A 16427-nucleotide genomic window follows, 5' to 3' on the forward strand; every position below is an offset into this window, starting at 1 on the left:
GATGATCTGAACTAATACAAGATTCAGTTTTGAACTTGGCAGCACGTCCTAAGTAGCAAAATCTGGATTTGATAAGCTCCGTTTTCATTATTAATCTGTGTTATACAGACAACAGTTCATCAAGAAGAATATTCATGGTCAAGATTACTAGGGTAAACAAACATTACAAAAAGAAAAACCATTTTGAAAAGAAAATTTTTTTGCTCTAATTTAACACTAGTCATTCTTAATGTCTCTTCTCTTATCCTCTGAGAAGGCAAAAATTTAAAAAAAAGTACCAATAGTATGATGTATTTACTAACTTGATATGATTATTGAGTAATTGACCTTTTAATTTTCAAATAGTACAGAAAGTTTACTTCATACTACGTGCTAATTAGGATGTCAAGAATATCCCTTAGCTAACTAATTTTATGTTTATGTTTTTTTAAAGTTACATGTATATTTAGATGAAATTAGAGGGGTCTTTTTTAAATTCTGAGAATTCACTCACTATACGCTTTAACCCTGAAATCTATACTTTATGGTCACCAGCCTTTTGGTGAGAAACAGATGCGATTCCATTTGGTACATTTCAGTGTCTCTCTTGCACTGGCCAAAATGGGGGACTCAGAGATGTAGTACTCTCAGACTGCATCACTTGTGGAGAGACACCAGTCCAGAGAACTGAAATCAAGTCTTTATTCTAGCACACCAGAATGGTACAGATAAATATTAAAACACTAACTGGTTAAAAGTTAACTAGTAAGATTTAAAACTGCACTTCAAGCTTGAAATGTGGTGCCACTATAGCATTAAGTATATTGTTATATGAAGATACAAACGGAAGGACAGTTTTCCCTTGCTGTAGTTAAAGAAAACTTGTTCATCTTTCATGTATTATTAATATTTGATTTGCATATGTTAGTAGCACTTTACCTACATTTAAGCAAGACACTTTCTTACTGTCAGCTTTTCCCTCCACCTTCACAATTGGCAATTCTTTGCTCGTGACAACCTCATCTATTGTCATGGAAATCTCTATTATGTCACAAATATAGAATTATGCTTTTCCTCCATGGAAATGGTTCAGAAATGAAGTGTGAAGAGATATGTTTTGAATTTATTTTACACAGCAATAGTGGAGAAGATACAAACACCACAATGTATAAACTGACTCAAAATCATAATTAAAAATTTCTTTTAAGTCAATTTTTAAAGAACATTTTACATTTGTTTTAAATACAGAGTACAGTGGCTGGCCTAGCAGCACATCACACTATGCTACTACATGACGACTTTCTGGAAGAAAGCTTCCTGTCATTTAAATGACTCAAACTGCCTTCTGAATAGTGTAAAATTCTCTTTGGGAATTATATCAAACCTTTAAGGTACCATAAAAGCATGAGTATAATGCGCACTTTTTTCCCTGTTTATTTAGGCTCAAAGCCAGGGTGCGCATTATACACAGGAGAAATTTTTTTCAAGTTTTAAACTCCCCCTCCCCTCCGCACAGAAACTTTCCTGCTGCAGCGCAGTGCGGGAGCTGCCACACTGCCAGGCTCCCAGACAAGGCAAGGAGCCGGTGGTGCCACCAGGCTGCAGCACCCTGGCTTGCTGCCTGTCTGGTGCTCCTTCAGGCTGGTCCTGGAAGTCCCTAGGGATTCCCACGGCAGTGCGAGCTAGGTGTGGTGCACGGGCAGCTGTCCACTGTGCGTGCATTTCCCGGGCAAGCCTGCAGGTAGGAGCGGCATGTCCCTCTCTCCCTCTCTCCTGCAGCCTGGAGCTGCCTTTGGGAAGTGGGCGAGGCTGGGCTTGGTGCTGGTGGATTAGCTCCTGGCTCCTGGTGCAGCGGGGCAGGCAGTGTTGGACTTCAGAGATTCTGGACTTCAGAAACAGGTTACCTCCTGTTCTCCTGTATGCTGGGCTGCGCATTGTACATAGGAGTTCAGTTTTTTTCATTATGCTAAGATTCTAAAGTCAGGGTGTGCATTATACATAGGTGCGCATTATACTTGCGATTTTACGGTAGATCTGAAAGAAGATGATTGTTTGAGAGAACAGAAGTACCAAACTTCAAGAAAAATTAGTTAAAATATAATCAAAACTAATAGGTTGCTCAAGGTATATGATGTTGTATGATATTGTATGATAGGAATTTACTCCGCATTTGATAAACAGGACAACAGACATTATACTTGTACTACTTCATATTACTGTGTAGCCAGCAGTGACTTGTTTTATTTTTAATCTGGAAGTGTCATAATAAATGTGGCCCTAACAAGAACATTTTAACATGTTTATCAAAGCATTGGTACCATGTTTATCAAAGCATTGGTACATCACTGCTTTTTATAGCTCTACTGCAAATATAGATGAAGTTTCTAATATACTGCTAAGGAATTATTGGTAAACTAATGCTTTATGCAAAACAGCTACAACAAAAGGTTTATTCTGAAACAGCTCTTCACTAGCACCTGGTTTTATGGAAAAACTATGTGTCAGATTATGATTTGAGGTGTACTTTATTTTTGTAGTTTACTAATAGCCTACTTTTGGCTTTACTCCTCTCCCCTATGTTAGTTATGCTGTTGTCCTTTTACAGGCAGTCCCCAGGTTACATGGATCCGACTTACATCAGATCCCTACTTACAAACGGGGTGAGGCAACCCCGCCCTAGCTGCTTCCCCCCAGCAGACCAGGGAGATGTGGAGCGGCTTTTCTCAGCAGACACCTCAGCTTGAGAATAAAGGACTGAGCGAAGTGAGATGTGGGAGAATAAAACTGAGCTCTGGAGAAATGTTTGGCTAGAGTTTCCCCTACAATATGTACCAGTTCCGACTTACATACAAATTCAACTTAAGAACAAACCTACAGTCCCTATCTTGTACATAACCCGGGGACTGCCTGTATTCCTGAAATATGAACATTGTCCAGAACTGAATTTTCTCTTTCAATAATATACTGATAGCAATGCAGGAGGGTGGGCGGAACAAAACTGCAAAGTAATTACTTGTATAGGACAGATGCTTATGAATTTGGGTTCAATTGGCTAGAAATAGAACAGCTGTAGCCTTTATTACAAGTAATGTTTCTTAAATGCCAGTCTTTAGGCAATAGCCAAACTTCGTTTACAGTAAACAACTGCCTAACACCTTAATTTCTTTGCACCATATAAACCATATTTTATTAGTTAGAGCAAAGCTATCTAAAGGCCTGTCCATGCATGATTTGACTGGAAGATGAAAAGTACATCTTTGGACAACAGTACAAAAATTAAGTATGCAGTACAGCATTTACTTGACCATCTACAGATTAAGTCAATTGCAAAGTAGCTCCACACCTGTAATATAGATTCACTGATGCCAGAGAAAAGGGTATATTATCTTTACTGTTGGAGTGTAGCATAGAATTTTAATGTAAATTGTAATAAGGGAAAATTATAATCTCTTTACGAGAAAGCATCAAGGAAATAGATTTAGTTTGTTAATGAAGCACAGACTTAAGGTTTTTATATTTTAAACAGTATGGGGACAACCAATGTTTTGGTCCCATAAATAATCATCACTAATTGAAGAGAGAGAAACTAGGATAAAAGGAGTATGTGATTCATATTTTTATTATGTGTCTAAAAACTTTAATTGACACAATGTCAACCAACACACAAAAGGTTGGCTTCTGTTCATCTATGTTCTTGGTAAAGTACACAAGCAGCTCTGCTTCATGATGAATTAAGAGTTTGAGTATGAACCAACCAAAGAACTTTACTACAGAGTAAAGAAAGGGCATTTTATATTCTGACGCAAGATACCAAAAGGCATTATGAAAAAGTAAAATAGTATCATACACATCTGTATTGGTTATCAACTGTTCTTAAAGCAACTTCTGATCTACTATTGTACCTTAAGTTTTAATTTTTCCTAGATTACCTTGAAAGACTAGATTCTAAAACATGTGAACCCTAAGGACAGCAGTCTACTACTATGCCATAATCTAATCAATCTAAGATAAATGAAATGAGGAGTATACTAGCATGACATGAACCAACCCATTCTCATTTTAAGCTATTAGATCAAAGGTGACAGAGTTGAGCAAACTTACAGGAACCAGTTTCCAAAACCATTTGGTAGGAGACTTCAGAGGAAGCAGTGGGAAAAAGAAAAAAGCGAAGAGCAAAAGGAAAAAAATTATCAGATTTTACAGTTTATCTTTACATTGGCACTTTAACTTTCAGACATGATAAAATGCAATTCAATAATGAAAATGATCATTTTCAGTTTATCAACAGAATAATTTTCCCCCAATAAGAAACAGATTTTTAAATCAGTATTCTGCAATCAATGTCTGAGAAATTCATCTGAGACTACGATATCACAGCATCAAAATGAAACAAAATACAGGACTATGTAGCACTTTAAAGACTAACAAGATGGTTTATTAGGTGATCAGCTTTCGTGGGCCAGAAGAAGTGGGTCTGGCCCACGAAAGCTGATCACCTAATAAACCATCTTGTTAGTCTTTAAAGTGCTACATAGTCCTGTATTTTGTTTCATTTTGATGCTGTGATATCATAGTCTCAGATGAATTTCTCAGACATTGATTGCAGAATACACCAGACTAACACGGCTACATTTCCATCAAAATGAAGTGACTCAGAACATAAAATATGCAAAAAAAGCTAAGGCAACATATAGTAACTGGTCTAAACATGCTTGTTTAGCAATATTACAAATTTCCAGTGAGTTTTGTAACAGTTAATTCTAATGAAAACCAGTAATGTTTCATACAAGTTTAAAAATATTTTGTAAATTTAATTGTATGACAATCTTCAGAAAAATGAAAGGTACAGGCAATCATGTTTTTGCAATGACAAGTCACATTGGCATCAGCTATATGATGGACAATGATCGGAATGTACAGCCTACTAAACGTAGTTTTCTTTTAGCTACTTTTAGGAAAGAGAGAAAAAAATCAGAATTGGTGGATTTAATAATAATAAATTGAACTATAAAATATGTATGATAATAAAATTACCAAGTAATCAGATTTGCAAATACAATGAACTCACTCTAAATGTTTAATCCCAAATCCACTGAAAAAAAATTAAAATTATTGCATTGATTCAAAGGCTTTTAGATTAGTCCCTAACTATGCTTATGTGTTTCAGAAAAATATTTATTACAAAAAAAGAGCTACCTGCTTATAAAGGTAACTGTTGTTTTTTAAGATCTGAGTATAGACTCAGGTGTGTATGCATCCAATGCATGAAAGGTGGAAAACTTTTCCCAGCAGTGCCAGCAGGGGGTGGCACTCATGTCCTCCAGCTCTCAGCCCCTCTTCCCTGGCAATTTAAGGGCAGTGCTACCCCAACTGCTCTCAGTCCCTTTGCGCCAAACATTAATACAAGACACTCTGGTACAGAGGGGATGGAGAATGGGCTGTGGAATATGTGTCTCCACCCACATCTTGGAGAACAACTGTCACAGTACAGGTAAGTAACCATTTTTCTGAGAGGTTGTAGATGGGTATTCCACTCAGTTGACTCACAAACACTACTTTAGGGTGGTGCGGCATGGAGTCTAATTTAAGAACTGCAGGATTGCATTCCCAAAGTTTGCATCTAACCTAGATACGGTGTTATTGCATAGTGCTTGATAAAATATATATTTACACAACCCTGGGTAGCACTGAGGAATGCTATTGATATTGTTTGGGCCCTAAAATGAGCCCATAATCTCTGAGGAAGCACAGTCGGAGGAACAGTTATTTTATATGCTATTGTAATGCAGGAAGTTATCCACCTAGAAATAATCTGCCTAGTTTACCTGACCCTTCCTTTTATCTGAATAGGAGACAAAAAGATGAGGGATGAATGAAAAAGCTTATTCCTCTTTAGAGAAAACACCAAGCATTGTCTCACATCCAGTTAATGAAGTTGCTGTTCATATGCATTTGAGTGTAGTTAAAAATATTACTTAATTATGGTGAAATGGGGAAACCACTTCCAACAAAAACTTTGGATGTAGTCGTAGGGCCACCTTGTCTTTGAAAACCTGTATTAATGGAAGCTCTGCCATCATGGCCTGCAGCTCGCTCACTCTCATTCAAGCTAGAGCAAGAAGAAACGCTATCTTCTGCATAGGAGGGACAGAGAACAGGTTGCCAGGGGTTCAAATGAAGGCCCCATAAGAGCATTGAAGATGTAGCAGATACATCAAAATGTCCCATATATACACTACCCTTGATTGAATCCCCTGGACTAGTGATCACATCAGAAAAGTGCAAGTTGGTTTTGAACTGGTAATTCTTGTAGACAGTTTTCTATTATTGAGTAGCACTTGTTTAAACAGCATTTCTCTTCATCTAAGCATACAGCATTCTGTGCCATTTTATTTCAGAAGGTTAAAAAAAGTTACTGGAGGGAAGCTGTTCTAGATTTGATTTTAACAAATAGGGAGGAACTGGTTCAGAATTTGAAAGTGGAAGGCAGCTTTGGTGAAAGTGATCATGAAATCATAGAGTTCATGTTTCTAAGGTATGGTAAAAGGGATAACAGCAAAATAGAGACAATGGATTTCAGGAAGGCAACTCCGAGAGCTGGTAGGTAAGGTCCCATGGGAAGCAACACTAAGGGGGAAAACAACTGAGGAGAGTTGACAGTTTTTCAAAGGGACATTATTAAGGGCCCAAAAGCAAGCTATTCCACTGTGTAGGAAAGATAGACAGTATGGCAAAAGACCACCTTGACTTAACCAGGAGATCTTGCATGATCTAAAAATAAAATAGGAGTCATATAAAAAATGGAAACTAGGACAAATTACAAAGGATGAATATAAGCAAACAGTACAGGTATGCAGGGACAAGATTAGAAAGGCAAAGGCACAAAATGGGCTCAAATTAGCTACAGATATAAAGGGAAACAAAAAGACATTCTATAAATATATTAGAAGCATGAGGAAGACCAAGGACAGGGTAGGCCCACTGCTCAGTGAGGAGGGAGAAAGAGTAACAGGAAACCTGCAAATGGCAGAGGTGCTTAATGACTTTTTTGTTTCAGTCTTCATCAATAAGTCTGATGATGAAGGAATGTCTAACACAGTGAATGCTAGTGGGAAGAGGGTAGGTTTAGAAGATAAAATTTAAAAAAAAGAACAAGTTAAAATCATTTAGAAAAGTCAAACATCTGCAAGTCACCCAGGGCCTGATGAAATGTATCCTAGAATACTCAAGGAGCTGATAGAGGAGGAATCTGAGCCTTTAGCTATCATCTTTGGAAAATCATGGAAGACAGGAGAGGGTTCCAGAAGACAAGAAAAGGGCAAATATAGTGCCCATCTATAAAAAAGGAAATAAGAACAAGCTAGGAAACTACAGACCAGTTAGTTTAACTTCTGTGCCAGGGAAGATACTGGAGCAAGTAATTAAGGAATTCATCTGCAAACACTAGGAAGATAATAAGGTGATAGGGAACAGCCAGCATGGATTTGTAAACAACAAATCATGTCAAACCAATCTGATAGCTTTCTTTGATAGGATAACGATTCTTGTGGATAAGGGAAAAGCGGTGGATGTGGTATACTTAGACTTTAGTAAGGCATTTGATATGGTCTCGCATGATATTCTTATCAATAATCTAGACAAATACAACTTAGATGGGGCTACCACAAGGTGGGTGCCTAACTGGCTGGATAACCATTCTCAGCAGATAGTTATTAATGGTTCACAATCCTGCTGGAAAGGCATAACAAGTGGGTTCCGCAGGGGGGCTGTTTTGGGACCGGATCTGTTCAATATCTTCATCAACGATTTAGATATTGGCATAGAGAGTACGCTTATTAAGTTTGCAGATGATACAACGATGGGAGGGGTTGCAACTGCTTTGTACGATAGGGTCATAGTTCAAAATGATCTGAACAAACTGAAGAAATGGTAAACAGGATGAAGTTTAATAAGGACAAATGCAAAGTACTCTACTTAGGAAGGAACAATCAGTTTCACACATACAGAATGGGAAGCAACTGTCTAGGAAGGAGTAAGGCAGAAAAGGACCTAGGGTCATACCGGACCACAAGCTAAATGAGAGTCAACAGTGTGATGCTGTTGCAAAAAAAGCAAACATGACTATGGGATGCACTAATGTGTGTTGTGAACAAGACACAAGAAGTCATTCTTCCGCTCTACTCTGCGCTGATTAGGCCTCAGTTGCAGTATTGTGTCAGTTCTGGGCACCGCATTTCAAGAAAGATGTGGAGACATTGGAGAGTGTCCAGAGAAGAGCAACAACATGATTAAAGGTCTAGGGAACATGAGCTATGAGGAAAGACTGAAATAATTGGGCTTGTTTAGTTTAGAAAAGAGAACAGTAAGGAGGGACATACTTGAAAACTTCTATCACCTAAAAGAGTGTCACAAGGGGAGGAGGAGGGAATTGTTCTCCTTGGCCTTTGATGACAGGACAGGACAAGAATCAATGGGCTTAAACTGCAGCAAGGGAGGTTAAGGCTGGACATAGGGAAAAGCTTCCTAACTGTCAGGGTGGTTAAACACTGGAATAAATTGCCTAGGGGGGTTGTGGAATCTCCATCACCGGAGATATTTAAGAGCAAGCTGGATAGACATCTATCAGGGATGATCCAGACAGTGCTCAGTCCTGCCGTCACCTCTCGAGGTCCCTTCCAGTTCTAGGTTCTATGCCCAGAGCTTTGACTAATACGTGCTTTCTAAAGATTCTTATGGAGATGCCTATCTCCTAGAACTGGAAGAGACCTTGAAAGGTCATTGAGTCCAGTCCCGTGCCTTCACAGCAGGACCAAGTATCATCCCTGACAGATTTTGCCCCAGATCCCTAAATAGCCTGCTCAAGGACTGAACTCACTACCCTGGGTTTAGCATGCCAATGCTCAAACCACCAAACTATGCCCTTCTCCGATGATAGACATGCTGTATTATTATTATTAAAGTATACTCATTGAAACTTTGTAAAAAAAGTAGTCAAAATGTGTGAAAGTTCATGGTGTTATTTTATATAGTTATTTACTGTATGACATATTGCCTTACATACTTTTTGAACTGTGGAAAGTAACTGCAGAAAGTAAACAAATTTCATTTAGTCTGCATATGAAATAATTTTTTATGAAAAAAAATGATCATACACCAGGAGAGGGAGTATTTAATGCATTTCCTCTGCAAACCCACTGTGTTTCATTGAGGTTCTGTATTTTGAGAATCCCACACCATTTAGAAGTGGTTAAGTTTTAGGTGGGACATACACAACCACCCTTGGATTTGAACATTCCAACCATTTTTATGAAAATATCCGCTTCCCATTGGGTTCAATTCCACTCTCCTTCACTTAAAACTAATAAAACCCAAAGAAGAAAGAAAATTCCTATGGATTTGCAAAGGCATTATATTCAAAGAACTCCCAGTTACATGTAATTTATGCTTACTGTTGACTTTGTGTAGTTTAGGGAATGAGACTGAGGTTAGGGCCAGGCTATCTAATAATGTTAGCTAAACCAGACTTAATCACATTATTAATTCATAATACGTAACCATTTTGTGTTACACTCTAAATACATATTGTTTACACGCTAAATATTTATTGTAGTATTTCTAAATAAAGTTACAACTGCATACAAGGCTTTGAGGAATATATACTCAGTTTTCTTCTGTTTCTGGCTCAAGTAAAATTTATTGAGTAGAAGAGAATTATAAAATGTACTGAATAACTTTGTCTGTCTCTAGCATAAGCAATCTTCTTTAGTTTGGCCAGAAACTAAAATGAAAAATAAGTCTTCAAGTCCTTGAAATCTCTATGTAGATTTTTTCTTCCGATACCTGCTTGGTTACTTGTGCATACTGGTGAGACAGAAACATTCTCTCTCCTTGCTCCTTTTCCAGTTCAAGCTCCAGAGTGCAACTAATACAGGTTTCCACAATCATGCCCCTTCTTGAGAGCCATAGCTTAAAAAAAAAAAAACCCAGGAAATCTGAAGTCTCAGCAGTACGTGGCGAGAGTAGCAGCCCATGTAAATAGCAAGAATCTTCAATGATGCTTAAAGCTGTAGAACAAGGTACTTTTGAACTTCAAGCCATGTCAGCCACATGAAGAACTCACATTACAGCAGAAAGCCTCAGTCTGCAAAGAGCGATGAAAAGAAGCAGAAGAGGCACATTGAACCCCCTGATGTAATATATTTCCAAGTTTTAATGGAAGCAACATGTTGAAGGGGATAAGAAGCAACAAGGAAAGAGGGTACAGTGATGGGCTCCCAATGTAAACACAGAGCTAGAACTGAATGTGAACGGAACGACTAACATTTCCAAAATTCAGGTGTCTAAATTAAAGTAACTGAATAAGTGTCCTTATTTTCAAAGTGGTACCTTGAGCTCCTAATTCTATCATCTGTGTGGTCAACATTTATGAAAATCATGCCACTTACTTGTGTAAATATGGGATTTTTTTCATTTTTTAAAGTATTTAGAACATTGATTATTTAGAAACAGTAAGTAGTACATCTGAATAATCTAAAAAGTATAACTACAACTCTTTGGCTATTACAACAGCAGATTTCAGTCTAGAGTGTTTGATCCAATTAGGTATCTATTGATACCAGTCACTTAGTTCCCAAGAAGGGCATGAAAATGAGAGAAAAAAGCCAACATCACACTGAGTAGTCAGTAGTGACAGCTGCAATTGTATGTCAGCAGCTGTAGGACACTGGCCCAGGAGCTAACAGTCTGTTGTGTAAATGTCAGTATGAGATGTTGGGGGTCAGCAAAGATCTATTATGTGAAATGACATCTCAGTGGCACCGAGCTGTGAAGAAAGAAAAGGAATAGAGGGATGAAGAGTCAGAACTTGGAAACAGATACACAGTGTGCTGCACAAAAGTTTGTGTGTGATTTTTGAAAGACATTTGATAGCACCAGCATTATACTTAACAGTTAAGCTGATCCTAGCACCTTAACAGAAAACTGTTTATGGGAATTCCAGTCAACTTTATTAAAAGGTGACTTGAATTACTTTTTAAAAATTTTATCTTTAGTGTTCTTCAGAATGGTTCAATATGTTCCACATCACAAAAATATAATTTCTAACACAGATTGTGATGAGTTTCAAGATCTCAGCAGTAGTGTCTACATGTGAGAGTATTAACTTCAGTAATAAGTGATAGTTGAAGTACAGTATGAGAGACACACAGGACTTTAGGAGTGTGTTTCTAGCATAAATGGGATATAATAGGAGTAAGGAATGGCAGAGTCATTTCAGTGTCAACCAGGAGAGTTTAGGAGATGGCAATATTCAAGCAGACATATCAAGACTACATAGGTGCTTGCTTTGACTTGCTTTATTAAATAGCAACATGCTCCTAAGATCACCAGGAATCCCCGGAAACGTTTGGTGTTGGGTACTGAGCACTATTAAGAGTACTCAATTCATTGTAGTGTTGGCTACATTTAATAAAGAATTTACAACGCAACTGCACATTTCCAAAGTATGTCTTGTTTTCATATGTATGCACAGTCTTGCAGTTAAATATTTAAAACTTGTACACCTACCTTTTGACCTCCTGGAGTTTCTATACCATGATGCTCTTTTAATTTTTGTTCCTGTTCCATAATGTCTTTCAAATGTTCATTTATCTAAAAAGAGAGACATTTTTCAAGTGATCTCTTCTGTTTTTGAAAGAAGCAGTCCTCTGACTAGTTTTAACCACTGAAACATGATACTCAATACTATCAGGGTCTGTTGAAGCCAACCTAGAACCCAAATCAAAGACACTGAATTGAACTCCCAGCTGCAAAGCTCAAGATTCAGTGTGTAACATTATCTAATCCCACCTCCCAGTAACCTCATCTGCCCCAAACTTCTGAGATGACGGTGCTCTGTCCTCAAATCAGTATGTTTGTGGAGAGATTTTAGGGCCCTGCTCACCAACTGGGTTGGACCCACCCAACCGCTTAGTCAAGAGAAGGTTCTCGCTGGTAGAGGAGAAGCCCCAAAGGGCAGGGGTGCCCATGCTGGAAAGTGAATCTGCCCCACACACATCCTGCAATAGCAGCTTCTGTTCCAATAGAGTGGGCCTGACTTTCTTTGCTCAGAATATTGCAACCTGGCAGAGGGACAGCAGGGCCAACTTGAATGATACTCTGATCCCATACACCAGATTACAACATCTATGGTGAGGAGATGGGCCCAAACCCACAAGACAGGAGTCACTACAACAACATGAATGTGATGTAGGCTCACTTTCCACTCTTTCCTCCACCTCCCCTACCCTGGCGACTCTTTGCTGCAGCAATCTGGCATTAGAATTTCAGCACGAGCATGGTGGGTGGCCAGTGTCTCCTCTGTGAATCAAGAAGAAGGGCACAGCCTTCGATTTTGGGCTTTTCCACAATTTTTGACATTGGGTGGGTTGCAGAAAAAAGACAAAATGCAGTTGGTGGGTCTCCATAGTGAAAGCTTGGGAATCCCTGATTTGGGGAATGCTGGCTTGAGGTTTATAGTTAAACATGTTGAGGAGCCCGAGATATGCCCCAGCTATGAGCAACACGAAAGGGAGTAATCACCAATTTCCAGGAGCCTCTTAGCTATCACTATCATAGGACTCACTGACAGCATGACCCAATATTTACTTCTCCTCAGACAGAAATGCAACAGAAATCTGGGGCCATCTGAGCCAGCAGATTTGCCAAAGGTATGTGATCGGTCTCTGAATATACCAGATACTGACAGGTACATTTTATTACAATAGGCTGCTATTATAACTGAACATTTTGTTTACTGTATAGTAACTCATCAAGTTGAAAACCTCATACTCAAAATATGCTTAGGTATAACAGAGGGCCCAGTTTCCAACTGGATTTCATTACACCAGCACTGGGGCTCTCAACTTCATTGCACCGCGATGACCTGCCCCTTTGACAATAAAGTTACTACATAACATGAGGGGGTGTCAGAGCCAGAGCCCAGCCATCTTGGGTCAGGGGAAAAACGGTGCCCAAGTCCCGCTGCCCCAGGTGGGATGGAACTCAGGTTTCAGCTTCAGTCTTGGGTCCTAGGAAACCTAATGCTGGCCCTGGCGACTCCATTAAAATAGGGTCATGGCTCACTTTGGGGACCCAACCCCCAATTTAAGACTCCTGCACTAGAGAAAGCCAAGGACATAGTATCTATAGGTGTTGTTAAATGATTTAATCATACCAACAAAATTAATCAGTAACTGGTCAGGTTTCATCTCTCTCAAACTGTTTTCCTCATACCAGGCACTGCAGTCAAAACTTGAATTTCAACAGAATGTTTTAATTCATTATAAAAACTTAATTTTTTCCCTATCCTTGCTGAAAGTGAATAATGAACATCCTATATTAAATGAAGTCTGAATATACATAATTTCCACCTATGGCTAGCTGAATCATGTTGATTGTCTTTTCAATTTAAGCATACATTTGCTTTGTTCTTACCTTATTTATCCAGTACATGACAGCATCCTCAATATCATAGGGAAGTTCTGTAGCTTGGAAGAAGGCTGAATACTGCTGAACACATGCAATCACCTTTTCAACACTGACCATCTCTGCTGTATATGCCATCATCAGGGTATCAACCATTGCCAGATGGGCACTCTGCAAGAAAGAAGTTATAAAATCATTTTAAGAGAACATTTGTTTATTTTACAAAATTTAATACTCTAGCCCAGCAGTTCCCAACCACTGGTCCGTGGACCTGTTCCGGACCCCAAACCACTGGCTGCCAGGCCGCGGTGGCTGCCAAAGCTAAAGATGGCTGTTCACAGTGGCTCAGCTCTGGCAGCGGTGGTGGCTGCTTTTGTCTGCTGGCGGCCTGGAGCTAAGGTGGCGGCAGGAGGAAGCGGAGCAGAAAGCGCCTCTTCCCTCCTTCCCCCCAGGTAAGATGGCAGCCCGGACCCCTGCCTCTACTCATAGGGTGTGTCTAGACTACTGAGTTTTGTCGACAAAAGTGGACTTTTGTCAACAAAACTATACCAGCGTCTACACTACCGCTGAGTTCTGTCGACATAACGTCGACAGAACTCAGCAGTTTTGTCGACGCTGGTAAACCTCATTTTACGAGGCATAACGCCTTCTGTTGACAGAGTTCTGTTGACAGAAGGTGTTATTGCCTGTAGGGTTGCGTCTAGACTACAGGGTTCTGTCGACAAAGCAGCTTGCTTTGTCGACAGAACTCAATGTGTCTGGACGCTTTTTGTCGACAGAAGTTTTGTCGACAGATACTGTCGACAAAACTTCTGTCGACAAAACCCGGTAGTCTAGACGTACCCATAGAGGCGTGAGATGCGCTTGGGGAGGGAGGGAGTGCGAAGGAAGAGAGAGTGTGCATGCCACCAATGGCTGCTCCCTCAGCGCACGCAGCAATAACAGCCACGCTCTGCAGAAGAGGGGGCAGCCTAACTCTGGGGAGTACGGGGGTGAGGGCATAGGGGTGTTGGGCAAGGGTGTGGTGTGCGAGAGGGTGTTGGCTGAGTTCTAAGGGTCAGAGGTTAAAGGGTGAAAGGCCACAGGGAGTAGGGGTTTGGGGACAAAGGGTGTTAAGCACTGGGGAGCAAAAGGCTGAGTTGGCTAGGCGGACAGGTAACATTTTCTTTGCATATTTGCATATTCTTTATTTGCACAATGAATATTCAAATAAAAATATTACTGGTCCGCCTCAAGTTTGTGAATGGGTTTGCCGGTCCGTGGTATAAAAAAGGTTGGAAACCACTGCTCTAGTCTCTATTTTTCATTAAATTACTTTTAGATGTATATGCACCTATAAAACCACCACCAAAAAACAAAAAAACCCACACCTCCAAAAGAAGTCTGATAACTGACTGCCAGCTTTGGCCAAAGGATTATGCTGGAAACATGCACAGCAGTTTTTAAAACGCCAACAGAAAGCACAAGGACATGCGCTTGAAAAAAATGCTTTTTGAAAAGTGAATGACCTGTACTGCCATAGGATGAACACTGCAACAACAAAAACAAAACACAAAGTGTGATTGTAAGGTCAGATGTAAAAATAATGAAAAAATACAGGAATCCTCACTAAATTTTATTGTCACCACAAATATACATGAAATGATTTTCAAGTTTATTTTATAAGTATAAATAAGAGTAGAAAAATCTGTTACCCACTTTTATCTGTACCTGAAAAGGGCAGAGCTGCACAATAAACTCCCTTTGATTACTTCCAAGATACTGAATTTGTACATAGAAAATCTGTTTTTGTATCATGTCAAAATTTATGAAAAATCCATTAAAATTAAATTAAAATACGATAAAATAAATAAAAATACACAAGTAAAATAAAACTTTCACTATAATCAGTGCATGGTGAGAGGAAAGACTCAAGATGTCAGAAGAAAATTATAGCAGAAATATTACAAAGGTTACACAATTAGTTTTAAACTTGAATATATGTGATATAAACTCAAAGGTAAACTGTGTTAATATGGAAAGCATCAAATTCTCCTCATTTTATGGGCTACAAAATAAAACTGTGTCAGTTTCATTATCAGTAACTATTAAAAAACAAAAAAGAAACACATGACCAAATAAGGAAACTTCAGAGATTTTTATCTATTTTATTTAATGTATTTATTTAATCTGACTTGATTAACGTGGGGCAGGGAACCAGGAGCATGCTGAAAGCATACTCTTGTAGGTGCAGCAGAAGGCTGCAAGAAGGCAAGCAGGCCCTCCAAGTCCCCCCTTGTCCCAGCTAGGCCGGGGATGTCCAGAGACTTTAGTTACCAGAGGTGGCCCCCCAACCCCAGTCAAAACCAGGGCACAGTTTTGTTTTGTGCTAGAGAATAAACAGTGTCCTGGGAAAAGGGTACAAATATAAATGAGCGTGCCTCTCTGGTCAGCAGATCAACCAGCTTACAGCTGCATTTTATGGCTGTGTCTCACAATGAAAATGAAGATTCCAAAGAATTCAGTGTTACCACTGCAAATAAATTCTATATTGCAGCATTCATACAAACATTTCATGAAGCACAGCAGTTAATAACTTGGTAACACTGATGAACAACAAGCCGCAATGAAAGCTACTACTGTATATAATATTAGTTGGGATCGCATACGTAAATCATGCTACATCTTATTACCAACAATTATTAAGTTTGCATTGCCCTATCTCACTCCTCTTGTACGTCCTGCCTACCTCTAAGATGAACATTTTTATCATTTCCACATCAAAAGTGTGATGCATTTACAGTTATAAGTGACAAAAGAATATTTGTTTTCAATGCAAACACAACAAAGCTAGAAATTCACATGTTCATAAAATATTAAAATCCAGATCAATCACAGTTACATGCTTTATCCCTCAAACATCATGACGAGGTTCCTCCAAAATGCATGGTCCGTTTTGGTCAATTTCACAGTCATAGGATTTTAAAAATTGTAAAGGTCATAAT

At 39.0% G+C, this 16427-nt stretch overlaps 1 protein-coding gene across 5 annotated transcripts in view; it reads right to left on the bottom strand.

Annotated features, from left to right (window-relative positions):
* CAMSAP2 (calmodulin regulated spectrin associated protein family member 2) overlaps positions 1–16427 on the bottom strand; it is a 181935-nt gene that overhangs the window by 82710 nt on the left and 82798 nt on the right. For 3 of the 5 annotated variants that reach the window (XM_075936672.1, XM_075936674.1, XM_075936675.1), the window contains exons 3-5: positions 13453–13614; positions 11545–11628; positions 4081–4113 (exon numbers count right to left, since the gene is read on the bottom strand). In XM_075936672.1, the coding sequence (XP_075792787.1) occupies positions 4081–4113; positions 11545–11628; positions 13453–13614 (279 nt within the window). The remainder of the gene's footprint in view (positions 1–4080; positions 4114–11544; positions 11629–13452; positions 13615–16427) is intronic. The other 2 variants (XM_075936673.1, XM_075936676.1) reach the window with 1 other exon arrangement.

The sequence above is a fragment of the Pelodiscus sinensis genome, chromosome 9 (genome assembly GCF_049634645.1).
Source record: "Pelodiscus sinensis isolate JC-2024 chromosome 9, ASM4963464v1, whole genome shotgun sequence".
Lineage (NCBI taxonomy): Eukaryota > Metazoa > Chordata > Testudines > Trionychidae > Pelodiscus > Pelodiscus sinensis.